Source organism: Haemaphysalis longicornis, unplaced genomic scaffold (assembly GCF_048455015.1).
Source record: "Haemaphysalis longicornis isolate Haplotype H1 unplaced genomic scaffold, Haemaphysalis longicornis Haplotype H1 scaffold_6, whole genome shotgun sequence".
Lineage (NCBI taxonomy): Eukaryota > Metazoa > Arthropoda > Arachnida > Ixodida > Ixodidae > Haemaphysalis > Haemaphysalis longicornis.
This window is the reverse complement of record NW_027526407.1, coordinates 150,061,092-150,088,196: the sequence shown is the minus strand read 5'-3', so window position 1 is coordinate 150,088,196 and position 27,105 is coordinate 150,061,092. Positions and strand designations below refer to the sequence as shown.

The following is a 27,105-nucleotide window of genomic DNA, read 5'->3' as shown; positions in this document are numbered from 1 at the left end:
ATCTAACGTGTCAACGGTTTTCATTGCACGAGAAACGTCAGGCGCAGTTGGAGTCGAGGATGTACGTACTAGGTGTGTTTCCTACCGCACGGCGTAAGCCGAGATCATGACGAGAAAATAAACGTTTTTAAGAAGCAAACAAACAAAATATGTTACGAGAATGTTTTTTTAACGGCGGAGCTGTTTAATCTGATGTTCCATCCGTGCCGGGCGTCGCTCAAAACTCGATGGAACAAATTTGAGTCGAGGACAATCCTACACCAAGAAGTGTGCGGGCACGGGGAGAGGAGGCCATGAGCCGACGAGCAGGTGTAGGGAGTGCGCGGCGCAAATGTTCGGGTGGGGTGTCGCGCGTCGGGGATTCGCTGAGCGTATCGTAAGCTCTGACGTGGAGGTGTTCTCCCAGTTTAGAGACACTGCGTACTCTCGGCGGCATCTACGGACAAGATGGGCCCACCTATGCAAAGCCAAGTCAAACCCAGCGAAAACAACCAGTTTCGCGGTTTCCACAGCGTTCGCATTTCCATTGCGACGGTAGCCGAATTTGTTTTTGCGCTGTTTTCTGTTCCTAAAAAAGTCAAATTCTGGAGTTTTACACTTCGAAGATACAGTTAAGAAATCATACTCGCCGTAGTCGATGGCTACAGATCAATTTGAGCCACGCGCCTAAATAGCGAGTCATGGGCGTTTTCGTTTTTCGCCTCCGATAGGCAAAAGTTCGAGATGACATTTACGCTTAGTGCTTAAGATGCACGACGCGACAGCTCTACTTTGTCACCGATGGAGCGTTTTGATACCGAGTTGCTGCATTTATTATTTACGCTTTAAAGCGCCCAAGTTAAGAGAATAGAGTAAGACTAGCGGCAGCGGTTTTAATCGCCGCGACACGGGTAAAACGAAGGCCATCTGCGCTTGCGTAGTCAGGATGCGCGAGTGAAAGGTTGCGACTTCGGGGTGTTGGTCACTTTGAGCGAGAAGGCGCCAGTGCCAGTGTTTCCAACTTATGCCGTGTCTTATACTCCCCTCTTTTCCCCTGCAGGTTAAGACCACCAATTACAGCTCAATGGCGTAAATGTTCTCTGTATTTTGGTGACCGTGAAATTGGCTCTCTCGCTTTTCTGTAGGGCCACTCCTGTGGCCGTCCTCTGGGATGACATCCCGACCAAGCTTTTTAGGTTGAGTTTTTTTTTCAACTTGGGCTCTTGGCGCTATCCGGCATTTGCCGGACAGGCCTAGCGGCAAAGACAGTGTAGCGAGAAAAACACCACACACAGGACGGACGGGACGAGCGCAAACTCTCAACTAAACTGTATTGAACGGATCCCACAAATATAAGTGCACTATAGTCTGGTCACACATGCGAACTTCTACAAATAATGCAATCTTTACAGGTAGCACGAGGTCGCGGGTTCGATTCCCGGCCGCGGCGGCCGCTTTTCTGATGCAGGCGAAAAGCAAAAACGCCCGTGTGTACGAGATTTCGGCGCACCGTAAAGATCCCCAGGTGGTCAAAATTAATCCGGAGCCCTCCGCTACGGCGCGCCTCATCGCCTGCGTTGCGTCGGCGCGTTAAACCCTTCAATCAAATCAAATCAAATCAAATCAATCAATCTTTACAGGCAGTTCTAACACAACGCTACAGACACATGTCAAGATGCATAATCTCTGTTTTATGAAGAAACACCGATGTGTCACTCAGGCATCCTTCTCCCTTCTTTCTTACATGGTAAGCCTCTAAAACTTTCCTTGCCTTCGTGTCGCTGGACCTGCGCAGAACCTGAACTTCTTTTTACAGTGGTTCACACTCCCCATTCGTGCAGGCCAGACAGCGAGCGGGCAAGTGGGCCTTAGTTTTGTTTTTTTACAGAGAGGTCATGCTCTCGCATACGGTATGCTCAGTTTCATATGCTCAGTGTCATTCCCTATCGGGACACATTTTAGTTAGTTTCTGGTCCTCATCTAGAACTTCCCTTGTTTTTCAGAGCCCAGCCTTAACCTTTCACCCCCTTCTTTAATTGCATCGGTAATGTTGGCGCCGACGTCACTGGCAGAGGCGCTTTGTTGGGGAGATGTTGCTTGCGGGAGCGGCTGGCGGTCGTAAGAGTCCAGAATCGCAAGAATCGGTAAGAGTTGAACGAAATTTACTGCTCAGGTTCGGCGCCTGCTCAAACACGTATCCGTTCGTCTCCGTCGTATACAGTACCGTTGTCGCCCTTTCTACACTAATTTCCGCTGTGCCGTATTCGAAATTCAGGCGAGCCCTTGTATCTGCTGCATCAGTATGCTTTACGGTTGGAAGTGACGACGCACAGTCGAAAACGCAATATTGAGGACCACGCGAGTGCGTGTCAAAAACTGCCGCTGCGTGCTGCGGAGGCGCAGCGCATGCGCGCATGCGCCGCGTTGGTCTCACGCACGTTTTTTCGCTTTCAGCAGCCGCACTCCGACTGTCACTAACGTGCCACGGGACGATGCGCTTGTGCGATACCGTGCCCTCCGATTAGACATCTGCGGCCTTGTGTATACGTACCGATTACGCCGGCTTTCGCGCATGTGTTCCCTGCGTGTTGATCTTTTGTCGTTACATGAATGGTCTCCTTGATATGTTTGCTGTTTTTAACCAAGCTCTAAAGAAATAAATAAACAAATTATCAGTACCTTAGCTCCGCTATGCCAGGATATACGTAGCGTGAGCTAAGGTTCAGCTGGTTGTTCTTAGCTTTCCTGGTTGTCTAGGATTAGCTTGATTATCATGCTTACTGCTGCTTCAAGGACACACACACGGTATACGCATTATATGACACATGTATATTTATCAACCGGCTCTGGCGCGGCGTCACCCGATGTCGCCGATGTCGCACCAGAGCTAAGCTGGTTCCACAGGCGCACGCCGGTGCTCCTGCGACGCACGAGCCATCGGTTCCACACCCGGCCACCCCTCTCATGATCATCAAGTGGACCGGGCCATCACGTGCGGAATGGAGGTCGGCGAAGACGCTGGGAGCGTGGGGTGTGTGAGAGACGCCGGGCAGCGAGCAACGTCCTGTGCACCGTGTGACGTCACTGCTCAGCACGGCTCTCCAGAAGCCACGCAAAACTGCTCAACCTCGGCCAGTGTATGTTGAGCTATATTTTGTAGCTTGAGCTCAACCTCAAGGTACAAAATATAATTGTCCCTTCATAAGGAAAGCTGACAGAAGCGCGAGAGATTTCTGACATCAAAACAACGTCAAAACCTTCGCTGAAAGTGCGTCCAATATGATCGTCAAACCTTCAAAAACGCAAATCCCAAACGAAGAACGCGCCCATGCCACGATTTGTTTGCGCAGGGAAAAATAAACGCATGTACAAATGGTCTAAATGTATACAGATACGTGGTGCATAAGATAAGCGTATACTATTGTAGTCTGTCTTCATGATCGATGCGTATATTGTCCTATCCAGAACCGTTCCTGTTTCGTAATTTTCAAGTACTAATTGTTTTGACACAAGGGAAGCCCGGTTTCGCGCAAGCGCCGTGAGTCCCGACGTGTTATCAGAGCTTCTCGGTCCACCGACCAGTCTATGGGCAATGCTTTAGTTGTTTACAGGGCGTCATTGGTACCACTAGCTTTCGCTTTTAAAAAACCGTCACAAGGGAAATTATTTAGGACGTGAAGAACACATGCTCAAAAGCAGGCGAATTCGTCCCTCTAGCCGTTGACTGGTCGTCGCGGGGAAAGATGATGATGATGACGATGATTAGTGGCTCTCCCTTTGAATCAGGGCGTCGGTTGTCACAACCGCTTACTTACCCAGCTAACGTAATTGATTTGCTTTAAGGGTGCTACAAAGGCGTCACCTTGCGGCACCTCACTGAGAATCGTAGCGCGGCTGCCGAAGCGAGAAAACTGGCGTGCCTGTGAGTGAACAAGAATATGCGTGCGCGCCGCATCGTTCTCGACATCATGCCGGCGTACGTCCAGAGTGTGCAGCGGCATTTTACATGGCTCGCACGCGCGTGAAAATGAGGAAGTGAGCCTAATAACGCTATCCCTTTAAAAGACCGGAGGTCTACGCCTGTTTGGCTTAAGATGCGCCCGAGACAGCGCGCGGCTGCTGCTGGGCTTGTGTTATCACAGTTTTAGCATAGCGTGTGTTCTGTACGTTTCGTATGTACAGTGCGTACCGGAACCGGACAGCGCCTACGCGCGCCGTGGCCCGCGGCACGGTGACGAGGGCATCAGTGCATGTGAACGAAGGCCCACGTGCCCAGTCGGGTCCTAGTACACACGGAACGTATGCTACACCCGGTTTGCTAAAACTCTCTATTGGGTGACTGCAACCATGCGACCCATTCAGTGCTTCGAAGCACCACGCGGCTAATCCTTGCCCGCGTGGCGTCATCTGTCGTTTGGCAGGCACAGCTGGCGGCAGTGACGGGGCCGTGGAAGATTCAAATTCATTCCCAAATCTGTGTAATTTGGCGCGATTTCGTGAGTGTAACTTCTTATCAGGAGAGATTTTAGTTCGTTTATGTTCATTTTCTAGGCCTTCCATCGGTTTTGGAAGGCGAAGCGTACAATTTGGTCGCTTTTTCTAGTCGAGTGACGCAATCTTGGCGCCACCAGTTCTGGTGCGAGAGAAGCTTTGGTGTAAGCCTTTAGTTGCGGAAACGGCTGGCGGCCGGACAAGCCTAGGGGGACCAGACGTCCCTTTTTTGACGTCCACTTCTGTCGTCCCATATTTTTGTCCCAATAAACAATAAAGTCCCGTTTTCGCACGACAGCATAGTTTCAAAATTAACGCCAAGCAAGTTGATCGAACCAAAAATGTGCGAATATTTTATAAATACGACTTTAGGTAGTTTAAAATATATACCAGGAGAGTAAGCTTTAGTTCTCAAAGACTTCAAATCGCGCTTTGAAGTTTCTTGGCGAAGACAAGTTTTAGGAGGCATTCTTTCACCATTATACCATTGTCAGGCAAATCACTTTAAAGAAACAAGAAGATTGGAAATTTTCAGGTATTTCGGTTTCTGGGAGGTGGCTGCAAGTCTTAAAAGAGATTAAAACCGGGGATGTACGCGGCGCTGAGATTTCTAGCGTCGCAGAACAGGCCCAGTGTTCTCGAACCACTGCTCTAGTGGAGCACGTTTTTCTATCGATTGTGGACTCACCATGGACATCAACTTGCTGTCAGTAGTGCGAAGCATTTTGCTACCGAGTCTTGTAGCATGAAGTCCTGCTTAGCAAAACCTAATGGTCGGCAAAATATACCCGATCCCCCCCCACTGGTGTGTCCCGCTTTCTACCTCCACAAATATGGTCACCCTATGCCTGCCATAGGGGAACATGTACTCATGAGAGCATCGCAGTCTCCACATCATCATCATCAGCCTGTCTACGCCCACTGCAGGCAAAATCCTCTCCCATGGATCTTCCATTATCCCGTGCTAACTGCGACCAATTCATCCCCGCAAACTTATTGACCTCATCTGCCCATCTAACTTTCTGTCACCCCCCTCCCCTGCTTGCCTTCTCTAGGTATCCACTCTGTTACCTTTAATGACCCCAATGCAGTACACAAAATGGCAGCATCTCCACTCCGTGGATGATGGCGAGGGTGCGGAGTACGGGGACTCGAAATGACATCCAAAGTTGCGCCCCGAGTGACATCCGATTTGCGCACCGACCGTCATTCGATTTGAGCCGTGAGTTGCACCTTGATTATTCTCTAAATAAAACTGCAACTCACGGCTCAAATCGAATTTCGCTTGATTTTCGCTTGATGAGTGGTGTGCGCACGGATGGATGTGTACGGCCATTGGGAGGTCCTAAGGTACTCCGCACCGTTACAAGCGAGGGAGTAAACCGTTTGACCCTCGGGTACTAACTCACGGTCGTAGCCCAATGGGTAAGACGACTGACACTAACTCTGTCTGGTCTACCAGACACAAACTCGAATCCTGCCAATGCCTGTGTGATTTTTTGCGATTGTAAATGCTATGCGCACGGACGCGGACGGACATTGTGCGGTCCTATAGGTACTCCGCACCTAAAATTGTTGCAGAAGCCATGCCATTTACAGCAGTGTCTCGCCAACGAAGGGTGCTTACGAGCGTGAGTGTTGATTCGTTGTTACGGCTTCGTCGCTGGTGAATTTTTTGGCGCCGGCAGGTTCGTCCGCTCGGCGTACACGCGTGCACGATCAGCTGACGCGGGAGTGTCGGGACCGAAAAAAGACGGGTTTACGTGATTCGAGTTGGAGAATTTGGACTAGCGATGATAGCACACCGATGCGGCCCAACCAATTACCTAATGGCGTACGTGCATCTATTTGACGTTAAAGGGACCCTGCACCACTTTCAATAAGCGCTGTCATTTTTCCTTCGCGTCTGGAACCACTGCTAAAGCTATAGTTATCGCCAGCACGGAGCGGCACTGCGGTATCTGCTCGTCGCACCAGATACGCCTTCCATTTCTGCTTTGTTCTTGTGGCTTTTTTTTTTAAAGTGGTTCTCGAAAAGTGTTCACTACTGCAACTGAAGGAAAACCAGCCAACAGCCGCTACAGGGTCTTAGTGACGTAATTCGAGCCGTCGAAGAACGTAAATACCGGGAAAGAAAGAAAAATCTTTTGAGCTAGTTTACAAGTTATCTGATGGGCATAGGAGCAGTAATTTTTGGCTGGGGTACTTTGCGACCCCCTAATCTAAGTACTGGGTGTGTTGGGTGACTACGTGCTGCAAGCGTTTAAGATTTCAGAAAGAGTTGAAAGAAGTGTTGCAGGGTCCTTTTATGCAAGAATGTGTCTGCACGCGCGAGTATTCCGAATCAGTGTATTGCCACGAAATATGCCATGATGTTTGCTTTGTTTGTTTTGGTACCACGGCATGCCGCGCCGTGTTATCTTATTCCGTGTTTCAAGCGTAGCCCCTGTTTGCTTTCCGGTTCGTAAGCTGCACCAGGAAATCTTGTTTGATAAGAAAAGGGCTCCACTTTGTCGTCCCCAGCATAGATTGTTCGTGTTTGATGGACAATGTCCTAGGCCTGATTCGATGGTTATGTTAGAGAAAGCATTCGAGATGTGTGCGGAGCAAGCCCTGTGGCAGTTTATTCGCCCACGCTCGACTGCGCAGTTCACTCGGCGGAGTGCTTCTTCGAAGATTGCATTTTCTGCTAGTTTATTGCGGAACACAGGTTCGTTCCAAATTCCAATAAACGTTATATGTACAAGACACTTGCTTCGTTCTGAGCTGCGTGGCAATATTATAGCGGCATGGTGGTGAAAACGTTTAACTGAGCTGTAACGGAATTAGTTGAGCCGTTCCTCTCTTGCGGGGGGCGTCCTCAGTCCAGGAGGCCCTGGGCACGACGTGAGACCAGTTGCGCCCGGGATATCAGCTTACAGGTGACCAGCTCTTGCTGGTCACCCAGGTCGCCGCTAGCCAGCTGGTCCTCACTCTGCTCAGGGGTTGGATTGGGAACGGGGAGTAGAGTTGGGGTTAGGTGGCAATCCAACACCATGTGGTATAGGGTCGATGGGGTTGGGCAGTGTTCTGTGCAGGATGAATGGCATGAAGGCGTGTGCCATGGGGAAAAGTGTTGGTTTGCAGCCGCCGTAAGATGCACTCGTCGGTCTTGGGAAGGTTCGGACGGGGTGGAGAGAAGTGCTGGCGTTGCCGGCGTAAATGGGCTAGGATGTCAGCATAGCGGAGGGTTATGGGCGAAGAAGCACTGGGTCGTCCGATTCCGAGGGTGCCCGGGGTATGAGGGCGCGGGCAGAGGCGTGGGCCGCCTCATTCCCAGGGAGAGCCGTGTGCTCTCCCTCAGTTGTGAGCTAAGGGACAATGAGCTATGCGGTAGAGTGCTTATGGGAAGTTGTGTTGCCGCAACGTCCACAGCTCCGCCCCTACACGCAGGCCATCCCTTTTTTTATCATCTTTGATTCGAAAACAGCCATTCGAAATTACGCAAGGGGCATCATCTCGTCCCTGGAACTCGGAATTCCCCCGAAAGTCCTCGTACCATCCCCGTGAAGGGATGTGGACTCCGGCTCACGCGGGCGTAGGGGGAACTGATGCAGCACATAAGGCCACTCCAGATCTCATTGTGGGAGCAGGCCCCGGCATTGAAACCTTTCATGGAGCTCTGTCAGCTAGAGACAGCCTCTTAACCTTTCGAGACATTACGGCGCATTATCGCCTCTGACGCCGCCAGCACAACCGGATTCATACAACGCCCAAGAACGCCTATGGCGACTGGTGCAAACCCTGGATGCCCTCGCATGTCACTCCCACTCGCGCCGTATTTATCATTCCATTTACCCCTGTCATCATCAGCATCATCACCAGCCTATCTACGCCCACTGCACGGCATAGGCCTCCCAAATTATTCTCAAATTATCTTGCTCCTGGGCTAACTGCGACCAACTTATCCCCGCAAACTTCTTGATCTTATCTGCCCATCTTACTTTCTGCCACCCCCTGCCACGCTTTCCTTCCCTAGGGATCCACTCTGTTACCCTTAATGACCAGCGGTTACCTTGGCTTCGAATTACATGCCCTGCCCCCGTCCATTTCTTCTTAGTTTGTGCTAAAATGTCCTTAACACACGTATGTTCCCTGACCCACTCCGCTCTCTTCTTGTCCCTTAAAGGGGCACTGACACAAAATTTTGAAGGCGAGATAACTTCGGAGATAGATTGGTGGGAACACATATACATCATCTGCAAAATATCAGCGGCGAATACAGCCTAGAACATATTTAAAATCAATTTTAAAGTGTGCGAAACGCAACCGAGCAGCCAGCAGAGGACCACGCGCAATTGTAAATAAACAACATCCACACACGTCACGAGTTTGTGTTTGCCGCTTCCGCACTGCCGGCGCTTTTTGCCGGCTCGCCCGGTTCGCCGCTCCAATCGGAGGGCTGGAGGGCGGAGCTTCTGCTCTCGAGAACGAACGACCCGATCGTTGGCGGCGGAGGCGCCGTGATTTCGTCAGCTCATCGGGCAGCTGGCCACGACCAAAGTTCTACAGCGATTCCAGGCACTCTGTTTCTATTACTGTTTATTACCATTGGATGCGAAAACGCGGCGGAGGCACCAAAAGCCCACTAAGCTAGCCGCACGGTCGCTGTGCAGGCGGCGGCAACGGCCGCGGCCGGCGCAGGTAGCTCGAGTGATAGCTTGTTACCGCTGCACGAAATTGTCCCCAAGTCCCGACCATGGTGGCTTACATGAGAAAGGAGCTAATGATGCGATGGCGGGTTGCATTAAAAATTGTCATCTGCACCGCTTACGAGAGCGGCACGCGAATATCCGCCGCAGTGCTAAGCCGAACACATCTGTAGGCGGACCTGTAGGCAGACCGGCCGGCTGCTCCCAGCGCGCGTCTTGCCACCCACCGTCTCGAGCGTCGCGCGTCGTTCTTTAGACGCGGTAGCATTTGCACTCGCAGCGCCTGCGTCACATCCACGGTCGCTTTTTAATTAAGCGCCTCACGAGATCAGTACGTGGGGGCATTCGCAGAATCTGCCGTCGATGCGGATTCCACAGTGCTACGGCGGCTCTGCTCCGTGATATCCCTCCGACGGTCACGTGGTCAGCTTTGTTCACACAAAATCCACAAAATCCATCGTTTCGCGGCACTCGCTGAAACCGAAACTGCGACTGGCCGCATTGAAAATGCCTCTAATTAAACAACCGTCGCACGCTGAAGCAAATTAGGTTTCTACAGGTTATAAGTAGGTCACTAGCTACTTATCGCAACAAAAAAAACAAGATGCAAAATTTTTGTGTCAGTGCCCCTTTAATGTTACACCTGGTATCTTCCGTACCATTACTAGCTGAGTCGTCCTAAGTTTAAGCTGAACACTTTTAGTGAGCCTCCAAGTTTCTGCCGTCTAGGTGAGTAGCGCTAAGATGCAGGCATCATACACTTTCTTCTTCAGTGACAATGGTAGGCTGCCATTCATTGTCTGAGAATGCCTGCTGAATGCACTCCACCCCATCGTTATCCTTCTAATTACCCCTGTGAAGCAGTCGCCCCCCCTCCCCGCCCTTACCAGAAGGTGGACACTTGTTTGAGGAGCTGGGCTGCTTCGACCTGACTATCCAACGGGTAGACACGGCGGGAGCTGCGGCGACCACCGGTACGTCGGTCACCACGCGCCACTAAGGTTCCTTAAAGGGATCATGATGACAAAATACAACTTCGTTTAATTTTAATGATATAGGCTTCAGCACCTCACTATATATTTAAAGCAGTACAACATTTTTCATTTAATTAAACCCATCGATATTTTCTAGTCTTGATACTAATTGCTGAAAGTTGAATTATTTCTGTGTTTTTGCCTGTTTCAGTTGTTTTAGCAGTGTCTGCGCTAATATTTTTAGTAGTTGTTTTTTATGTTGAAGTTACAACCCGCCGCTCTTTCTTTGTATTTTTACGCTTAAACCTTTATTTATTCAACCAATTATCCGTCACTGCTACATTGTACTAAGTTACGTACATGTGCTTTGCCTCTTTTTCTTTTCTTTTTCTCACAAACAGTGCTGTTTGCAAATATGTTTAATTCAGTATCCTTCTTGTTATATATCTACTGCAATTTAAATTGTTGTTGTTGTTGCCCATATACTACACAACTTCGGAAACATTGTACTTGTTCCTAATATTTCCTTACTGTATGGAATGCCTTATAAGCCGCGCCATGAGTCGCCTGGGCCCTAGTTCAAGTTGTTTTTTACAACTTTTAGCCCAGTAATCCATGTATATTCATGTACTACATCCGTTTTAGTGAATAAACTGAAGTGAACTGAAAGGAACTGAACTCGGCTCCATTCCTGCCTTGAAAGACGTGTTTTAATATAAAAAAAAACGCAATTAGTATCGAAAAAAGTTTGATTTTTTGCACTGTATGTTTGTATGTATACATAGGGCAAGTATGTAGATTGCATTTATGCTGCGACTGCCTAGTTTATGTCTTGTTTTTGCTCCCAAACTTTACCTTGTTTGAATTAATACTGTGCTAATAATGTCCAACACTGATATTTCCTCTACATTTTGTTTAACCATGTTTTTATTTGCCTTTTCTTATTGTAGTTTAGCGCTCCCCAAGCTGTGTTCACTCCTTTTAGTTACTTATTTTTAGTTACTCTTCGTTTGGTTTTGCTGCTTTGTGTATTCTGTATTTTGTATTATTTAATCACGAGTCTCGTTGCAGTCTGTTTACTATGGGACCCTTGTCTGTACACTAACTTGAATGTATTTTACCACCGTTGGCAATAATAAAGAATTCAAATTAAATTCAATTCAAAGTACAGTGCCATGTTACGGGCCAATTTTACCAATTTTATTGTGTTAAACCGGCGTCTATCCGATTGAGCTATGATCGCTTTTGTTTTTCTTTAGTACCTAATTAGACATAAAACACGTACTCAGGACAAACACTTGGGAGGGAGTTTGAGCTATGACCGCAATCCTTTGGGTTCGTAGCCCGGGCGTTGGCTTGGATTGGCCGCGAGATCTAGAGCGTGCTATGCGGTCCACTTCGGGAGAGATGGGAAATCTGTGCGGACGAAACGATCCGGGCCTGGCAGTCATGGAGAAGTCTCAGCGGAAAGTTCGGAAATAAATGCGAGGTGCAACAGCCGGGTCTCCGGCGAAGGGAGAGGGGCCGCCAGCCCCCGGCTGCTAAGCAAAAATTTCCCTCTCTCTTTCTCTCTCTCTCTTTCTCTCTCTCTCTCTCCCTCTCTCTCTCTCTCTCTCTCTCTCTCTCTCTCTCTCTCTCTGCTGTGTCTCCAGCTTTGCACTAGTAGGGCAAGCTGCGCCAATTTTTTTTTTCTTTATTACTACGGCTCGAAGACTTGGCGATCGGCGTCATTATAGCGCTACCGCATTCGTTCTTTCTTTCACCTACAACAGCCCACGAAATCTATAATACGATGCACAACCAAGAACTAACCAGCTCCGGGCTTGACAATATTCACCCCCGACAAATACAAATGGTCGCTCATCTCATTTCAGAGGCACTCTCTCATTTAATTATTCTAATTTTTAAAAACGGTGTGTTTCCGGAGGAACTTAGGCGAGGAAAAATTATTCCAGTCTTTAAGAACGGTGATCGATCATTGCTTCCTAACTACAGGACCATATGCATATTACCATTTTCAGTAAAATAATTGCAAAACTAATTGCAAATCATCTCACAAACTATTTAAATAAATTTATTATTCATTCTTTATGCCAATTTGGTTTCCGTCCTGGTTATTCCACTGATCTAGCACTCGTTTCCCTTACGGACAAGCTAAAATCATTTATTGACAAAGGCTTCTACGCTGGTTTAGTTTTTATCGATCTGTCTAGAGCATTTGATACTATCAATCACTCTATCCTTTTTACTAAACTCGACTGCTTGTAATTTGTGGTCCACCATACTCGTTACAAATTACTTACGAGATAGAATTCAGGTTGTTTCCGTTGGTGACGTCTACTCGCAAGCTAGAACAACTAACATTGGCGTACCGCAAGGTTCCATATCGGGACCACTACATTTTTTGTTATACATTAATGATTTACCGAATCGCCTTGCTTCTTCACAATGTCTGTTATATGCAGACGATACCACTCTCTACAGCTATGACAGTACTGCTTCGTCACTAACGTCTAAACTAAATGCAGAACTTCGTAACGTGTTACAGTGGTATAATCTTAATAAGTAAAAAATTAATGCTTCTAAAACAAAGTTCGTTGTCTTCCATTCCCACCAAAGGGCCATAGCATCCACACCATCTGTTACCATTGACAATCAGCTAATTTTTGCTAGTGAATACTCCTCGTTTTTAGGCGTCCTACTTGACTCCAGCTTGAAGTATCATCATCATATTGCTAACGTAAAGAGAAAAATGGCTTATGGCGTGCCCATCCTTATTAAAGCAAGATCTTTCTTCAGTCATTCAACGCTAACATCACTATACTATTCATTTATTCATCCACATATTAGATACTGCATCTCATGCTGGGGCAATACATACGACACTCACCTTAAGCCATTACAAATAATACAAAATCAAGCTATTCGAATTATCTCATCAAGCACGTATAGCGCGAATGCTCATTCATTGCTTTGTTCAAATAATATTTTGTCTGTTTCCAAACTTGTCTGTTCGTCTGTTTGTCCAGACTTGCTTGTCTGTTTGTCCAAACTTGTTTGTCTGTTTCCAAACAAGTTTCCAAACTTGTCTGTTTAAGGTGCTTCGCAATGAGCTTCCGTGTTTCTCTTTTTTGGCCGCTAGTCTTGTTAATACTAACACCACTAGGTTTGCTTTTAAGCACAATTTTATTTTACCTAAAGTAAAAACTAACTACGGCAAACAGACAGTGCACTTCTCGGCTATATGTCTATGGAATTCTATGCCACCCGCCATTAAGTCTTCTAACACATTCCAGAAGTTCAAAAAAGAATTAAAGTGCTACCTGATGTCCCTGCCTAAGACGTAACCAAGATTGTTTCTGATGTTTTGCTTTTCAGCGTTTTTCTTTTCTAAGTTGATTGTGTATAGTTATTGCTACCATGTAATTTACTTAATGACTCTGCTTTACATCATTCTTGTACACATCCCTCTGTTCATTTGCTGCTATTATTCAGTGTATTTTAAGTTATTCTGTACAGGAGGTCCCGCTACAGTCTCCGACCTTGGGACCTCCTTCTGTATATAACCTCCATGTATCATTTTGAGATAATAATAAATTGGTTGATTGATTGATTGATTACTTATCAAAAACGAGCTTTTCATGCCGCCTAGGTGCTGGTTCTGTAATTTTCCCTCTGTAATTGGTTTTCCAGGCTACAGTTATGTCTGTAACTAGCGTTGTTAAGCCGAAGGCCAAAACTAATTCACTGTTTCCGCCTTTAGTCGGCTAGAATCATCGAGCTGTGCTTTTCTGGGATGTGTTCGAGCCTACATTAAGCAAACATATTGACCTCGACCCTGCAGCCGTTGCATTTCTCGCCGTAATGATGATGATAACGACGACGACGATGATGATGATGATGATGATGCCCTCAACGTTTTTGGCACGTACCCACAAGGGGGATTGGCCAGGGCTAAATCGGTTGTTGAAACACGTCAGGACCTCAAAATACTAATCTTTTTCCGGAAAGAGGCATGAAAGGAAACTTCGTTATGAATAAAACCCGAATTTCGCTTAGCACCCTTCAGCAATTAAAACGACCTGAAGCAGAGAGAGCAAATCTAGGATGCAATTCTATATATATATATATATATATATATATATATATATATATATATATATATATATATATATATATATATATATATATATATATATATATATATATATATCCCTTTTTGCATACCCCAAATTTGTTGCGCCATGAGATAATGGAAGTGTGGAATCGCTGAAGTAGCAAGTGGCAGCAGTGTTCCCTATGATCTCTTCTTTTTAATTGGCCTTCATAGTCTATGCGAGCTAGGATAATTGATAGTCATAGCGAGCGTGCGCGCTCAACGAAAAGCTTATTTCAGGAGGAGATTGCCCAAATGCTCAGTTTCCATAAACATTCAAACGAAATTTTTTACTGGTTGCAGTGTTTCGATCACTCCCGGTAAATGCCCGACTTTTAATGTGAGTTATTGGAATGTTATCAGCTTTGTTGTAATACGTTTGCTTTGTTTCTTGTCGCGTTCGATATTTATTGATTTATTTATTTATTGATAATACCCTCAGGGTACATTGAAGTACATTGCAGATGGGAGGGGCAAGGATACAATAAATATACACAAAAGTATACAAGGAAGCAGATGCAACATTTAAAAATATCGACAGCAAGAGAGAAAATAAATAAGAAACATAGAAGTGCATGATACATGAAACAACTAAACCAGGTTTGACAATGCATTTTTGAATAGTATGGCGTCGGCTATGCTTGTTAGGGCGGCTGGTAGACAATTCCACTCATTGCTGGTTCTGGGAAAGGACTGTTGGTATGCTGACGTGTTACAGCGAGGCACGTTGACCTTTTGTAAATGATCGCGTCGAGATGATATGAATCGTGCAGGTTCAATCCAAAAGGAACGCAAAGAAGGATTTTGATAGAATATTTTGTGGAAGAGGAGAATTCGAGACTGCTTCCGGCGGGTAGCAAGCCATGGAATATGTAAAGTCGCCTTCATCACAGTTACGCTAGCTGTACGATGATAGTTCCCCAAGCTGAAACGAGCTGAACGGTTTTGTATGGCTTCGACTGCGTGTGTTAGTGTAGCATGGCCTGGATCCCATATTGAAGATTCATACTCTAACTGTGGACGAACGTACGTGGTGAACAGCAGTAATTTTAATGATAACGGAGCTAAGTAAAAATTTCTTTTGAGGTATCCTAAAGTGCGATTAGCCTTGGCCGTTATGTATTCTACATGTGGTTTCCATGAAAGGGTGTTAGTAATGTGGACGCCCGGGTAACGGTAAGATTTGACTGATTCTAGGCAATTGTTGTTGAGGTAATACCTTGCGCACTCCAAGTTAGTACGGGAAACACGCATGGATTTACACTTGTTAGTATTGAGGTCCATTTTCCATACGCGACACCACTGGGAAATGTTGAGGTCTGCTTGGATGGATAAGGTGTCGGTATCATTTGAAACTTTACGGTAGATCACGCAGTCGTCAGCAAAGAGGCATATTTGAGAGGATATGTTGCGAGGCAGGTCATTAAAGGGACACTGAAGTGAATTTGTCAAGCTCCCGTTTTTGCTTGCACTGCGTAGACTGGCTTAAATTAGCACACTTTTCATCGTTTATCCGGTTGACAAATCGGTAATTATTTTACAAAGCGCGAAAGAAGAAAAACTACCATACGCGGTTTGCGGCGGCCGCACCAACTAAGGCTGTGACGTTAGGAGGAGGGGCGCCGTGATTGGACGATGCCCAAGGTTAGCAATCAAACAAGTTTCGGTTTCGGTTTCGGTTCTGTAAAACATAACCAATGGCATTGTTGGATGGGCATTCTCAATATCTCAGTAATCATCGTACCCCGCTTCTGCCATGTTGTCGGCTGTAAAATGCACAAGATAAGCCGCCCAGGACGGCTTGTAGTCGTAGCATTCACTAGCCGAGACCTACGCAGTGCATGAACGCCCTCCGCGTACCCGCAGACGCCCAAATGTCTTGCGCTTTTCCCCCATATTTGGAGCTTTCCTCCCTCATGCCTGTATCGTAAAAAGCGTGTTCGCACCAGGCCAAGGGTCTGTTCATTGTGGCCTGTGCCCGCTGCCTGCAAGCAGTCGGTGCTTATGGCAACAGCACGCCAACGTGAACTCGCTAGCGAGCCAGTGCCAGCCTGCGCGCGTTTTGTGAACTAGTTCGTGTAGCCATGAACGTTGCGGCCCAAAAAAATGTGAGCGCAGTATATAAAACATCGGCGGAAAACAAAAAAGTTAAGTTACAAAAAAAAAGCATGTACCCGTGGGGATTCGAACTCGTGACTTGCAAAACACTTGCGGTTACATACCTAGCACCCGAGACCACTGAGCCACGAAGCGGGATGCGAAGGCACTGCTAATATAGGGTATATATTGTACAACCGGTTTACACTTTTATTTAGTTTTTTCATTTCAAGCAGCTTAGGTGACTATTTGTTGTAGGGCGCTCGGGCAGTAAGCGTCGCCCGAGTTTCCACAGTAGCTCACGTCTAGCAATTGCATTTCGTAGACGGAAAAGCGTTCGCAGATGCGTAGTCGTGCTCCTGACCGCTGTGCTTGTTCGCCCAGCGCAAAAAAGTGCTTCCCGCGCCCTAGTTTTACTCTGTACGGTAAAAATATCAGTTGATTTTATTTCCTTAGTACCTATATTGACTTCGCTGACTCTTCTCCCGCCTTCAAGAGGCCTTATATTTTCCTACTGGCGTACCAGCCAGCGAAGCGTCGCATGTGCGCTTGTGCAGCGCTTGTGTGAAGCGGCCTTGACTTGGAGCTAGATACAGTGTACAAACAAACCAAGTAAAGAAAGGCACATTCTTCCATTCACAAACGTGTCCTGGCTTCATTTCAACTAAGCGAACGAATTGCGACCAAGCAAATTTTTTTAACCTCCTTGATTGCGACGACCCGCCGGCGGCCGGCGGACAAAACGCTGGGCCGACTGACTCTGTCTGAAGGCCGGGGAGCCGTGCACTAGCGCAGCCAATTGCCAGATCGTCCCCTCCTGACGTCACACGAAAACGCCACAGAAAATGGGCGAGCGTAAAGAGAGGAGGACAGTATTTTCGAATTAGTTTTTCTACTAAATAAAATCGCATAAACGCGCCTAGAGTGGTCGAAACATGGCCTGGGGACTCCGGACTACAATTTGCGCTAGTAATACCGCAATGTTTACATATCAATTCAGTGTCCCTTTAACGTAAATTAAAAACAATAACGGACCCAAGACAGGCCCTTGGGGAACGCCAGAATCAACTGGAATTAGAGGTGAGTCAATGTCATTTGCCGTAACGAATTGGACGCGTGATGTGAGAAAGTGGCGTACCCAATTAAGGAGTGTGGGGTCAATATTTAGCGCACTCATTTTGTACATGAGGAGTGAGTGGTTAACTTTATCGAAAGCCTTGGCAAAATCGAGAAATATACAATCAACCGAATAACCAGAGTCGAGGCAAACATGTAAGTCATTAGTAAGTTTTAGGAGCTGTGTCGCACAGGAGAAACCTTTTCGGAATCCGTGCTAATTTAAGCAAAAGAAACAATTTTCTTCCAGAAATTTTACCAGATGTGAAAAAATGACGTGTTCCATTATTTTGCTTGGAGCAGAGGTTAAAGTTATCGGTATGTAATTTGATGGGTTATTAGCATCACCGGATTCGTAAAGAGGTACTATTTTTCCAGTTTTCCAGTCTTTGGGCAAAGTACCAGAATTATAGGATTGGGAAAATAAGCATTGTAAAATTATGGAACAATTTGCACTCGTATTTTTCAAAAACTTGTTAATTCCGTCAATTCCGCAAGACGAAGTTAGCTTTAAATTATCAATTATTGCTTTAAGGCCAGCATAGGAAAAAACTATTGGATCCATTTGAAAATGATTTCTAGGCTCCAGCTCGGGACGAATGTCGGTGTTTATGGGCGACGAGAATGAATGGGCGAACGTGTTATTGAGCACTTCAGAACGTAAGCTGCTTGGAATAAATTCACCTGAAGGTGTAGCCAAAGAAATTTTGTTACTCTCTTCGCCTTTAACAATTGTCCAAAAACACTTAGGGTTTGTTTTAAGAATATTCGGTAGTGTGGTTTTATAAAAGGTCGATTTAGCTACTTTTAAGGCATGTGAATAGGCTGCCCCAGCTGCCTTGTAGGCTAACCGGTGTGCGGCATTGCATGAATGCTTTGTCTTCCGGAAAAGCCGTTTCTTTTTGTTAGAGAGACGTAACAAATTTCGGTTGAACCAGGGTGCCTTTTTGTTATTAAATACGCGTCTGAGAGGAACGTGCCGATTAATTAGCTCGTTTATTTTGTTTTTAAACATGTTCCAGTTAACTTCAATTGAACGTTCGAGGTGATCAGGCAAAAATATGTCAAGAAAACCGGCCCGTTCACTGTTTATCGCTGAATAGTTAGCTTTGCTATAATCTCTAATCTTTTTGAAACCTTTTTGTGATACCGAACGGGGGAAAATAAGCGAAAATTGCAGTACATCATGGTCACTTAAACCAGGCAAGTGCGTTATGGTTGAAACGATATCAGGTGATGACGGTATGCGGCTATACTTCGACTCCCTCCTGCTGCTTTATTCGAGTGGCGTTTGCTCCCATGTAATCAAAAAAGAAAGAAAAAGTTGCGGTGGTGCGAAGGATTTTTGCTTGGCTGGCATTCTGGGGGGCCCTGGTTCTAATCCCGACAGCGACGATATTCTCCCGCTGCTCTTATGAATTCAATTAGTTTCTTGTTTACAGAAGACTACATCGGGAATGTGGCGTTATTCCGACCATTCGTTGTTTACCCTTTGAGTATTCGGCTAATTTGTGCGCCGTCCGTCGGTTACTTTGCGTGCCATAAATATCAATGCTTTGCATTGCTATTTCATATCGACACAACGATATGAAAACACGTTTTCAGGCACAAGTCATTGTCTGTATCTGGCTATCATATAGCATTCGCTTCATGCTGTTTCGGTACGGTGGTACACACGTTCGGGTCAGTGTTTGTGCACAATGTTGAGCACGTGAACAGATTTTTTAAAACTTCTAATGATTATCAGTTTTTGTTTACGAATACGCAAGTTAACACAGAAATATTACCCACTGAAGACTCCGCCTATTTAGTGAAAAAAATGGAGATTTTAAATTCCATCACCATTTTTGGGTAACTGTCTGTCGTCTGTTGGTATCTGTCTAACAGTTATCTGTCAGCATCTGCCTATCGTTTTCATGTGGAAGGGCGTCACTTCGACCTGAGAACGGTGGAGAGAGCGGTGGGAGGAATCGGAGGGGGAGAGCACGACGAGGAGGACAGCTAATTGCGAACACAATTTTTTCACACAAATTCAGAAATGCTAATAAAACAACTTCTATAGTAATCGGCGTCTGCCTCATGTTTTTTTTTTTTTTATTGCTGGCCATCAACACTGATAAAGGTTTCCGATGCATAGGAAGTTTTCAGGAGACGGGGTTGAGCAACGAAAACCAACACGGCCGCACTTAATTGACCACGTGGGATGTATCTATGTAGGATTTTAATGTCCCCATTTCCCGTACCACTTCCACTGGGATTTGCCCAGCTTCTCGCGTATTTCCCTTTGCTTTCGCGTGCTCTAAACTGACGTCACATCCGAACGCGTAGCAGTATTGTGTGCCAAGCATCCGCTTAACTCGTACCGCTTCGGCCTTCGCGGAAAAGCCACCCTTCGTTTGTGATATGGTCGCTCAAGGCGATATGAACTGGCGGATTCCAGTTTCTGCTCCACTGCGAACGGAGAGACGATTCACTGGCTGCGCGTCGACCAAACCATCCTTCAAATAACGCGCGCTGGATGTCTTTGTGAACTACGCCAATTTGACCCCTATCGACTCGTACTTTCGGTACAGGTGCGCAGTTTACGTATCGTACCCGCTGCCAATGGCATAGACAGTTTCGCTCAACGTCACTGAGAAGCACCGTAGCACGAAGAACTGCGGGCGTACTAGTTCCGATTTACCGTATGAAAGGGCTCAGTAAGAGGACTCAGTAAAAGGGCCATGAAGACAAAATCTAAGCTTGGCTTACTAACGCTGGACGTAGGGCTGGTTGAGTAGAAGTTATTCACACTAAAAACAGCGCAGAGACGAGGACGGAAGAAGTGAAAAACTAGAGCGCTGCAGTTTGTTACTCTAGTGTCATAGCGCTCTACAACACTCTTCACTTCTTCCGTCCTTGTCTCCGCGCTGTTTTTTTAGCAAGCTTGGCTCATCAAAAACTCTACTTGGTCCCGATAACAATGACAGCAATTTTGTCGCGAACTTCCAACAAATAATCGAGTGATTGAGGAAAAGATATCAAGGGCTTCACAGACCATTCAAGATGTCAAGGTTCAAGACATGAAGTGCTTCACAGCCGAAGACTCCAAAAGTGGAGGCTGGTTTGGGCGCTTAAACTGTCTCGGCTTGTGGGCGCTTGTGGCCTCGTTGTAAACGTTCCATTGAGCGATCCTCATTCGATCTGCTGCAGCAGGATCTGCTGCATATGCCATACTGTACGGCTTATAAAGGAGTCTGGAAACCATCTCCGTTTTAGAAATTTGGAACGTGCCGTTGGGAATCGAAAACGCTTTCCAAGAGGGCATGTAACATCAACGAGTTGTGAGGTGTCCAGTTTTTGAAGGACACAAATTTTCGCGAGTATTGCTGATTTGCCGCGCAGTTTTATAAAAGGTCTGCTCGAGTGTCGGGTGAAGCAATTGCCGGTACACATTCCTGGTCAAGGTAAAAAATATCAACTAAAAACAACCCTCACTCACTCCCCCCCTCACTCGCTCACTCACTCACTCACTCACTCACTTGCGAGGTGTTCTTTTTGACGTTACACTGTAGAGACAAATATTTCTGCGGTGACTGCAATGACGTCATGTTACTACGTCGTAACGCTTCTGAGAAAATCAGTCCGCAAACACGTGGTGCGTGGGCGATAGTCAATGCTTTCACGCGAACGAGCGCCTATTTTCTTGAGATGCTTGCTGGGGTTTCCCACGAGGGCTTGCAGCTTCCGTTTTTCCAAAAAAGCGCTGAGACATCTTGTTTCCTGGTAAATATTTTGTCACTTATAATACAAATTTAAAGCCGGACCATTTTCTTCCTACAAGCGTAACATGCACAAAAGAACAAGTGCTGTTTCTTTCCATCATGAACAGTCGTTCTGCATCTTGGTGACCCAAGGTACGGCACTGCGCGAGCAAAATACACGCGGAAAAAGAAGATATCTAGGCGCATATGTCGCGAAAACGAAGCGCATTCGCCGTTGAGTGAAGCGAAGTTGAGCAGATACAGATGTCGCCAAAGCTACACAGCTAGTCTTACACATGCATCTCGTGGTGGCTAAGCACTACGAGAGCTCTTGAAATGTATACCAAAAAGGTCAGCCAGTTTCTTCAGCCCAACGGATGTGTTTCGCGGTGTTCGGACGACAAGTGGGTACACAAAAACGACCATCGCTTGAACATATATGGCGCACTAATGACTGGGGACGAAGGTGTAATTTTTATAGAGCAAAGCCACTGCAGTACGCGTTCACCGTTATGCGCGAGCGGTGGTCTATATCAACCGCGAATGGCCAGAAAGGGTAATGCAAGCGCAAGGCTACGTTGCTGCAGCGCAAATATCGGATAACCATTGAAACTGTTGAAGTAGTGAACTGTTGAAACTGTCCAACTACCCGCCGCGGTGGCTCAGTGGCTAAGGCGTTGCGCTACTGAGCACGAGGTCGCGGGTTCGATTCCCGGCCGCGGCGGCCGCTTTTCTGATGGAGGCGATAAGCAAAAACGCCCGTGTGTACGAGATTTCGGCGCACGTTAAAGATCCCCAGGTGGTCAAAATTAATCCGGAGCCCTCCACTACGGCGCGCCTCATCGCCTGCGTTGCGTCGGCGCGTTAAAACCCTACAATCAATCAAACTGTCCAACTGTAAATGTTGAACTGTAGTGCCGTGACCGATGTGTTCCTTACCTCGTTTATCAGGAAACGTTTGCTGCAAAATATTTTATTTACTTCTACAATGCTTTGTTTATCTGTCCAATATTCGTGTGCTTCACGCAACCCTTTCTGTATTATATATGTGTGCATCAAGGGGCACAGCCTGCATCAAGCCTCATCGTGGTGTGTTTTTTGTCTGTGCCCCTGGCATTTTTAAGCGCTAATGCCGAATGTAGTTTCATTTGATTTGATATTTAGAGCTTAGAGCACTTGTGTCTCCAGTGTTGCTAAGCCACGCCTGAGGGGCTGGGTGTCGCAGTCACGTGAGTGCTTTGTTTTGAACGTAGTGGTTACCTCTTTCTCTAAGCAAATAGAGGCGGCTCGATATAGCAATCTAAGTTACATTTCGCTTAACAGCCTCCAATTAGTAATACATGGCGCGTTCTCGTGCACCAGAAAACAATCTCCGTTGCGGCATACGTACCTCGAAGCATCGTGCCCCCAGCACTGGACTCAAGTCCCTTCCGCAGGCCGCCGGCGCCCATCGGACTATCTCTCAGAGCCCGCGCTTATCGCATATACGCCGGTGCTCAGATTCGCGCACTTTGTGATTAGCCCTGAGGTCTGCGCTTTTGAAGAGCCTTTTTACTTGTTTACAATTGCGGAATTGAGGAAACGTAAATATTTCGCGCGCAACCAATCCGGCATTTGGCTTCTGCGCCAATGACCTTCCAGCCGCTGTACCAGGCTGTGTGACAACGAAAGATCAAGGCTGCTCCACAAGGCAAAAGTATATCGTCGCACATGCCAGCTGTATTCGCTTTTCTCGAAGGCAACCGTTCTTCAAGCACTGCTTCTTTTTTCTGTGTTGTTACGTGTTCTTCCCAGTGCACGTAGTCAGTTTATTTAGGTTTCCCCATTGGCGCATGCACTCTTCCTAACCCTGCAGCTCATTTCGCTCATAAATATCATTTTTATTAGCCATGCTTACCTATTGTACTTAGCAAGTTTGACCGAGAACAAATCCACATTTTATTGTTAAACAATCAAGGCATTTTAAATCTATTTTTAGATGATAAAATGTGATTTCACTGCTGGGAACACGATGTGTTTTCTTTTCCTGACGTTATAAAACTCGCAATACTAGTATGATGAATGTACGCGATCGTAACTCTTTTTTTTGTACGCGGTTTTCCTATTGCAGTTCATGTATAAGTATAATTTAGTACTATACACTGTATGTACTGCTGTCGTGCCGCCAAACTGATTTTATCGTATTTTCATTTTATTATTTTATATTGCTCTGACATATGAAAAAATGTATTTTTCGTGTGTTTTATACATATAACCTCTCAGCACACACGCCGTTCCTTGCTGGACGGAGCCAAGGGCCCTGTCAAGCTGCTTCTTGCAGCATTTTTCCTTGCCCCTTCACTTCGATGTAACTGGGAGTGAAATAAACTTTGATTTGATTTGATTTGATAAAATATGCATTCTGAAACCTCTTGAATCAGCTTATGCTTGATGATTTGACATTGTCCGTTCACGCTCATGTGACGTGTCACTTGCCCACCCTCTCTACATTACTACGGCCTCGTTAACACTTTCACGGTGGCGTTCGGGAGCGATGTCGAGCAAGCGCTAAGCAGCACCGTTAACAAGCTGTTTATACACTATATATGACATTTATTGTCATCGCACCAGTTGCTTGTACTGCTCTCTGCCGGCCGCAGTTTCATTACACATTGTGTGCCTTTTACTTACAGATAACCCCTGCTCTCAAAGCACTGCATATTTCGCTTAGCTACATAAAAGGCATCGACAGTAAAGAGAAAGCAGCATGGCTGACCAGATAAAAAACCCTTATGAAACATATTAGTCCAATCGTTCGTCATTAATGAGCCAATGTTAGATATCATTTCGAGAACGTGCGCGTCTAAAAGGCAAATAGGTCATACGGAAACCGAAAGGTGTGCTGTAGAGAGTTACCGTTATGGTTAAATCCGAAGCATCGGTTTGATTGATTGATTGATTGATTGATTGATTGATTAGAAGAACTTGTTGCTGGGGGAGTTGGTTTGGTGCATCTTCAACGTAAAGTAAAAAACTTAAAAAAAAAACAGTTGAAAGTCTGCGCCTGTCCTGTGTTCCCTCCCTTTCTGTGGCCTTCCAAAATGGCGCAGTTTTTACTTTACGTTGATGATTGATTGATTGATTGATTGATTGATTCATTGCCTGTGGGGTTTAACGCTAAGAAACTACGCCTGGGCCATGAGGGTCGCCGTAGTGGGGGGCTCCGGCTTGATTTTAACCACCTAGGGGTCAAACGTGCGCCGAAATCTCGACGCACGGGCGTTTTCGCTTTCCGCCTCCATCAGAAAAGTGACCCCCGTGGCCGGCGGAAGCATGAGTGAATGGCTGTCTCCCCATCCTAGAGCTTGAAATATAAACTGCGGCCTTTTTTTGCCCCCGACGTGTTGCTCTTACCTTTCTCATCCGTAATTTTCATTGACTTTATATCTTATATGTCGGATTAATTCAAAGTCTGCAAACCAGAGTAGTCACTGGGTTCATGCAGTGAGGCGTGCGTGCATCTTTTGAAATTTGTTTTTTTACTGTATTTCGCGTAGCGTGTAAGGTTCATTTTAAAGTTTTGAGCCGCTTTCAAAGTCAACGGCTTACGGCTGTAATAAATCGGGCGTGCTTGTCCTCAGGTCATCGTTGTTGTGGGGCAGCGCATGTGCTGTCCCGTTGGAACAAATTAAGATACAAATGTCTTGCCATCTGATATTCTCGCCTTAAATAAATAAATACCAAAGTGTCTGAGATTAACTGAATAATTTTTACATTGAAGTATTCCTTTTATTCAACGAGTTCAGTTGCCGTAGGCGTGGGCGTTTTATGCATTTGCGGCGTTAGTTTTTGTGACTTTTTACGGCGTAATAACGCACTCAAGAATGGCGGTACCATGCCGGGTAGCTGTCCAGTTCAGAGTATTCAGGCGAGGTATCACTGCTTTTCGCGATTTGTTTTCGGATCGGAAAGTGTGGCCTCGGTGTCAGACACACGCGAGAAGCACAGCCACGGTCAGCAACGATGCACCATCCGCATACAAGACACGCAGCTTCTGCAAAGCTTCTGGCAGCGATGGCTGCATGCCGCGACGCCGTGACGAAAGCCTGACAAACTGGGCAAGCTTACCTGAGGTCGATGCTCACGAGGTAGGCAGCGCGGCGAGGGAAGAACTGTCTGGTGACGAAGCTAGCGCCGTTGCTGGCCCACACGAGCGTGCTGAGCCTGTGCAAGTCCGCCAGTGCGTCTGCGCCGAGCTCCTGAAAGGTCACAGCCTCCACCACCAAGTGCGTGAGGTTGACCAGGCTGCCGATCCACTCGCGACCGAAGCGCACCACAGTGCTGTTCATAATGGACAGCGCCTCGAGGCGGTCCAAGGCGCCGAAGAAGCGCGGACCCGCGTCCACGTAGCAGCGCATGAACTGCAGGTTTTGTATCCGCGTCCACCGTCCCCGCTGGGCAGGCCAGGCGTCCTGACGGTCCTCCTCCACTTTGAACCTGGAGTCGGCCACCTTGAAGGTTCCCACCTTGAGACCCATGAAGATGCCGGCCTTTAGACTGGACGTGACGTTGCTGAGGAACAGCCGGCTCACGTTGTAGTCCCGCAGGTACTGCAGGGGCAGTATCAGGTGCTCCTCGTCCACCAGGCTGCACATGACGTAGTTTCCGATGAAGGTCGCCGAGCACGTGCAGGGGTAGACGAACTCCCCGGAAGGGCAGGAACCCTCGGCAAGCGCCGTCAGCGCGCACACGACCAGGGCCACCAGCAGCGACTGGTGTCGCGCGAAGACCAGCAGCACCAAACGGGGCAGAAGGCCGACCCGTCGGCCGGGCTGCCGCCGACGGCCCCTGGCTTGACGGCTGGGCAGCGGCGGTTGGCTGTGCACTGGACGGCCGGTCTTCTTCATGGTGGTGCGGTGCCGGAGGAGCCGCCGAGAGCCGCATCCAGGGAGAAAGGAGCCTCGCTAGGCCTGCCGTGCGCTTCGTCGCCTCGTGTGACTTTGGGTGGGGGGAGAGGGCGTCGTGAGATTACCGAGCGCGTCCCGTTGGCGTCCGGCCGTGTTGAGTTACGAAGGACCCTCCCTGCTACTGCTTGCCTTGCGGCGTCCAAATCGCTCGAGGAAGTCGTCCCCCTGGCTATCTCGCACGGGGCCGATTTCTGCCTCTCTCTCCTCGCCACGCCGGGGTCCAGGCACGAGCACAGCAGCAGTGAGATGGACGTCTCTGGCAGCGCACGTTCGACGGGACGGGCCGCAGGGTCTCGCTGCCATGCTAAGTCGACTTTCAACAGCCAGGCTGTTCTTGGTCCAAGCTTTCACGGGACCGAATGTGGCGACGCGGTCGCAGCGATGTCAAGAGGGCGCAGCCTAACGGGGAGGAGAGCAAGCACGGAGCACGCATGCAGCAAGTTAAATGAATCCTTGAACGTGGGGTTTAAGCATTTGGTGCAATGCTTAGACTTGTCATAGTTTTGAGCAAAAAGAAAAAAATAAGCATATTTGAGACAAGATATCAATGCATGAGTGACATTTCCATTGTTAATTAAAAATACGTTGCATCTTGATTTTTGCGATAGCAAATGTAAAAAAATACTACGCCGCGAAAAGAACAAAAAGTGCTTCCGGCGTCCTTTCAAGGCAGTGTTCCACATTCGAACGTAACAAAAGGTTTTAGTAGATTGTTCGAGCAGTGGAACACGGCAAAACAAATTGGCGCGAAGAGGAATCGATCTGCTGGCATTGAGAAGTTGTATTAAGCTTAGCCCTGCAATAAGGGAACGCCAGGCGGCTTCGCTGTTAACATCAATGTACGCAATGTTAAGTCACTGAAGCTAGGCTAATTGTTTTGCGTTCTCCGCATCATTCATTCTACCTTCGCCC

At 47.1% G+C, this 27,105-nt stretch overlaps 1 protein-coding gene across 1 annotated transcript in view; it reads right to left on the bottom strand.

Moving 5' to 3' along the window:
• LOC144141197 (CD180 antigen-like) overlaps nucleotides 1-26,270 on the bottom strand; it is a 205,286-nt gene extending 179,016 nt beyond the window's left edge. The window contains exon 1 of the mRNA XM_077672760.1: nucleotides 25,355-26,270. Within this exon, the coding sequence (XP_077528886.1) occupies nucleotides 25,355-26,133 (779 nt within the window). The 5' untranslated portion in view covers nucleotides 26,134-26,270. The remainder of the gene's footprint in view (nucleotides 1-25,354) is intronic.
• Between the last annotated feature and the right edge of the window lie 835 nt (nucleotides 26,271-27,105).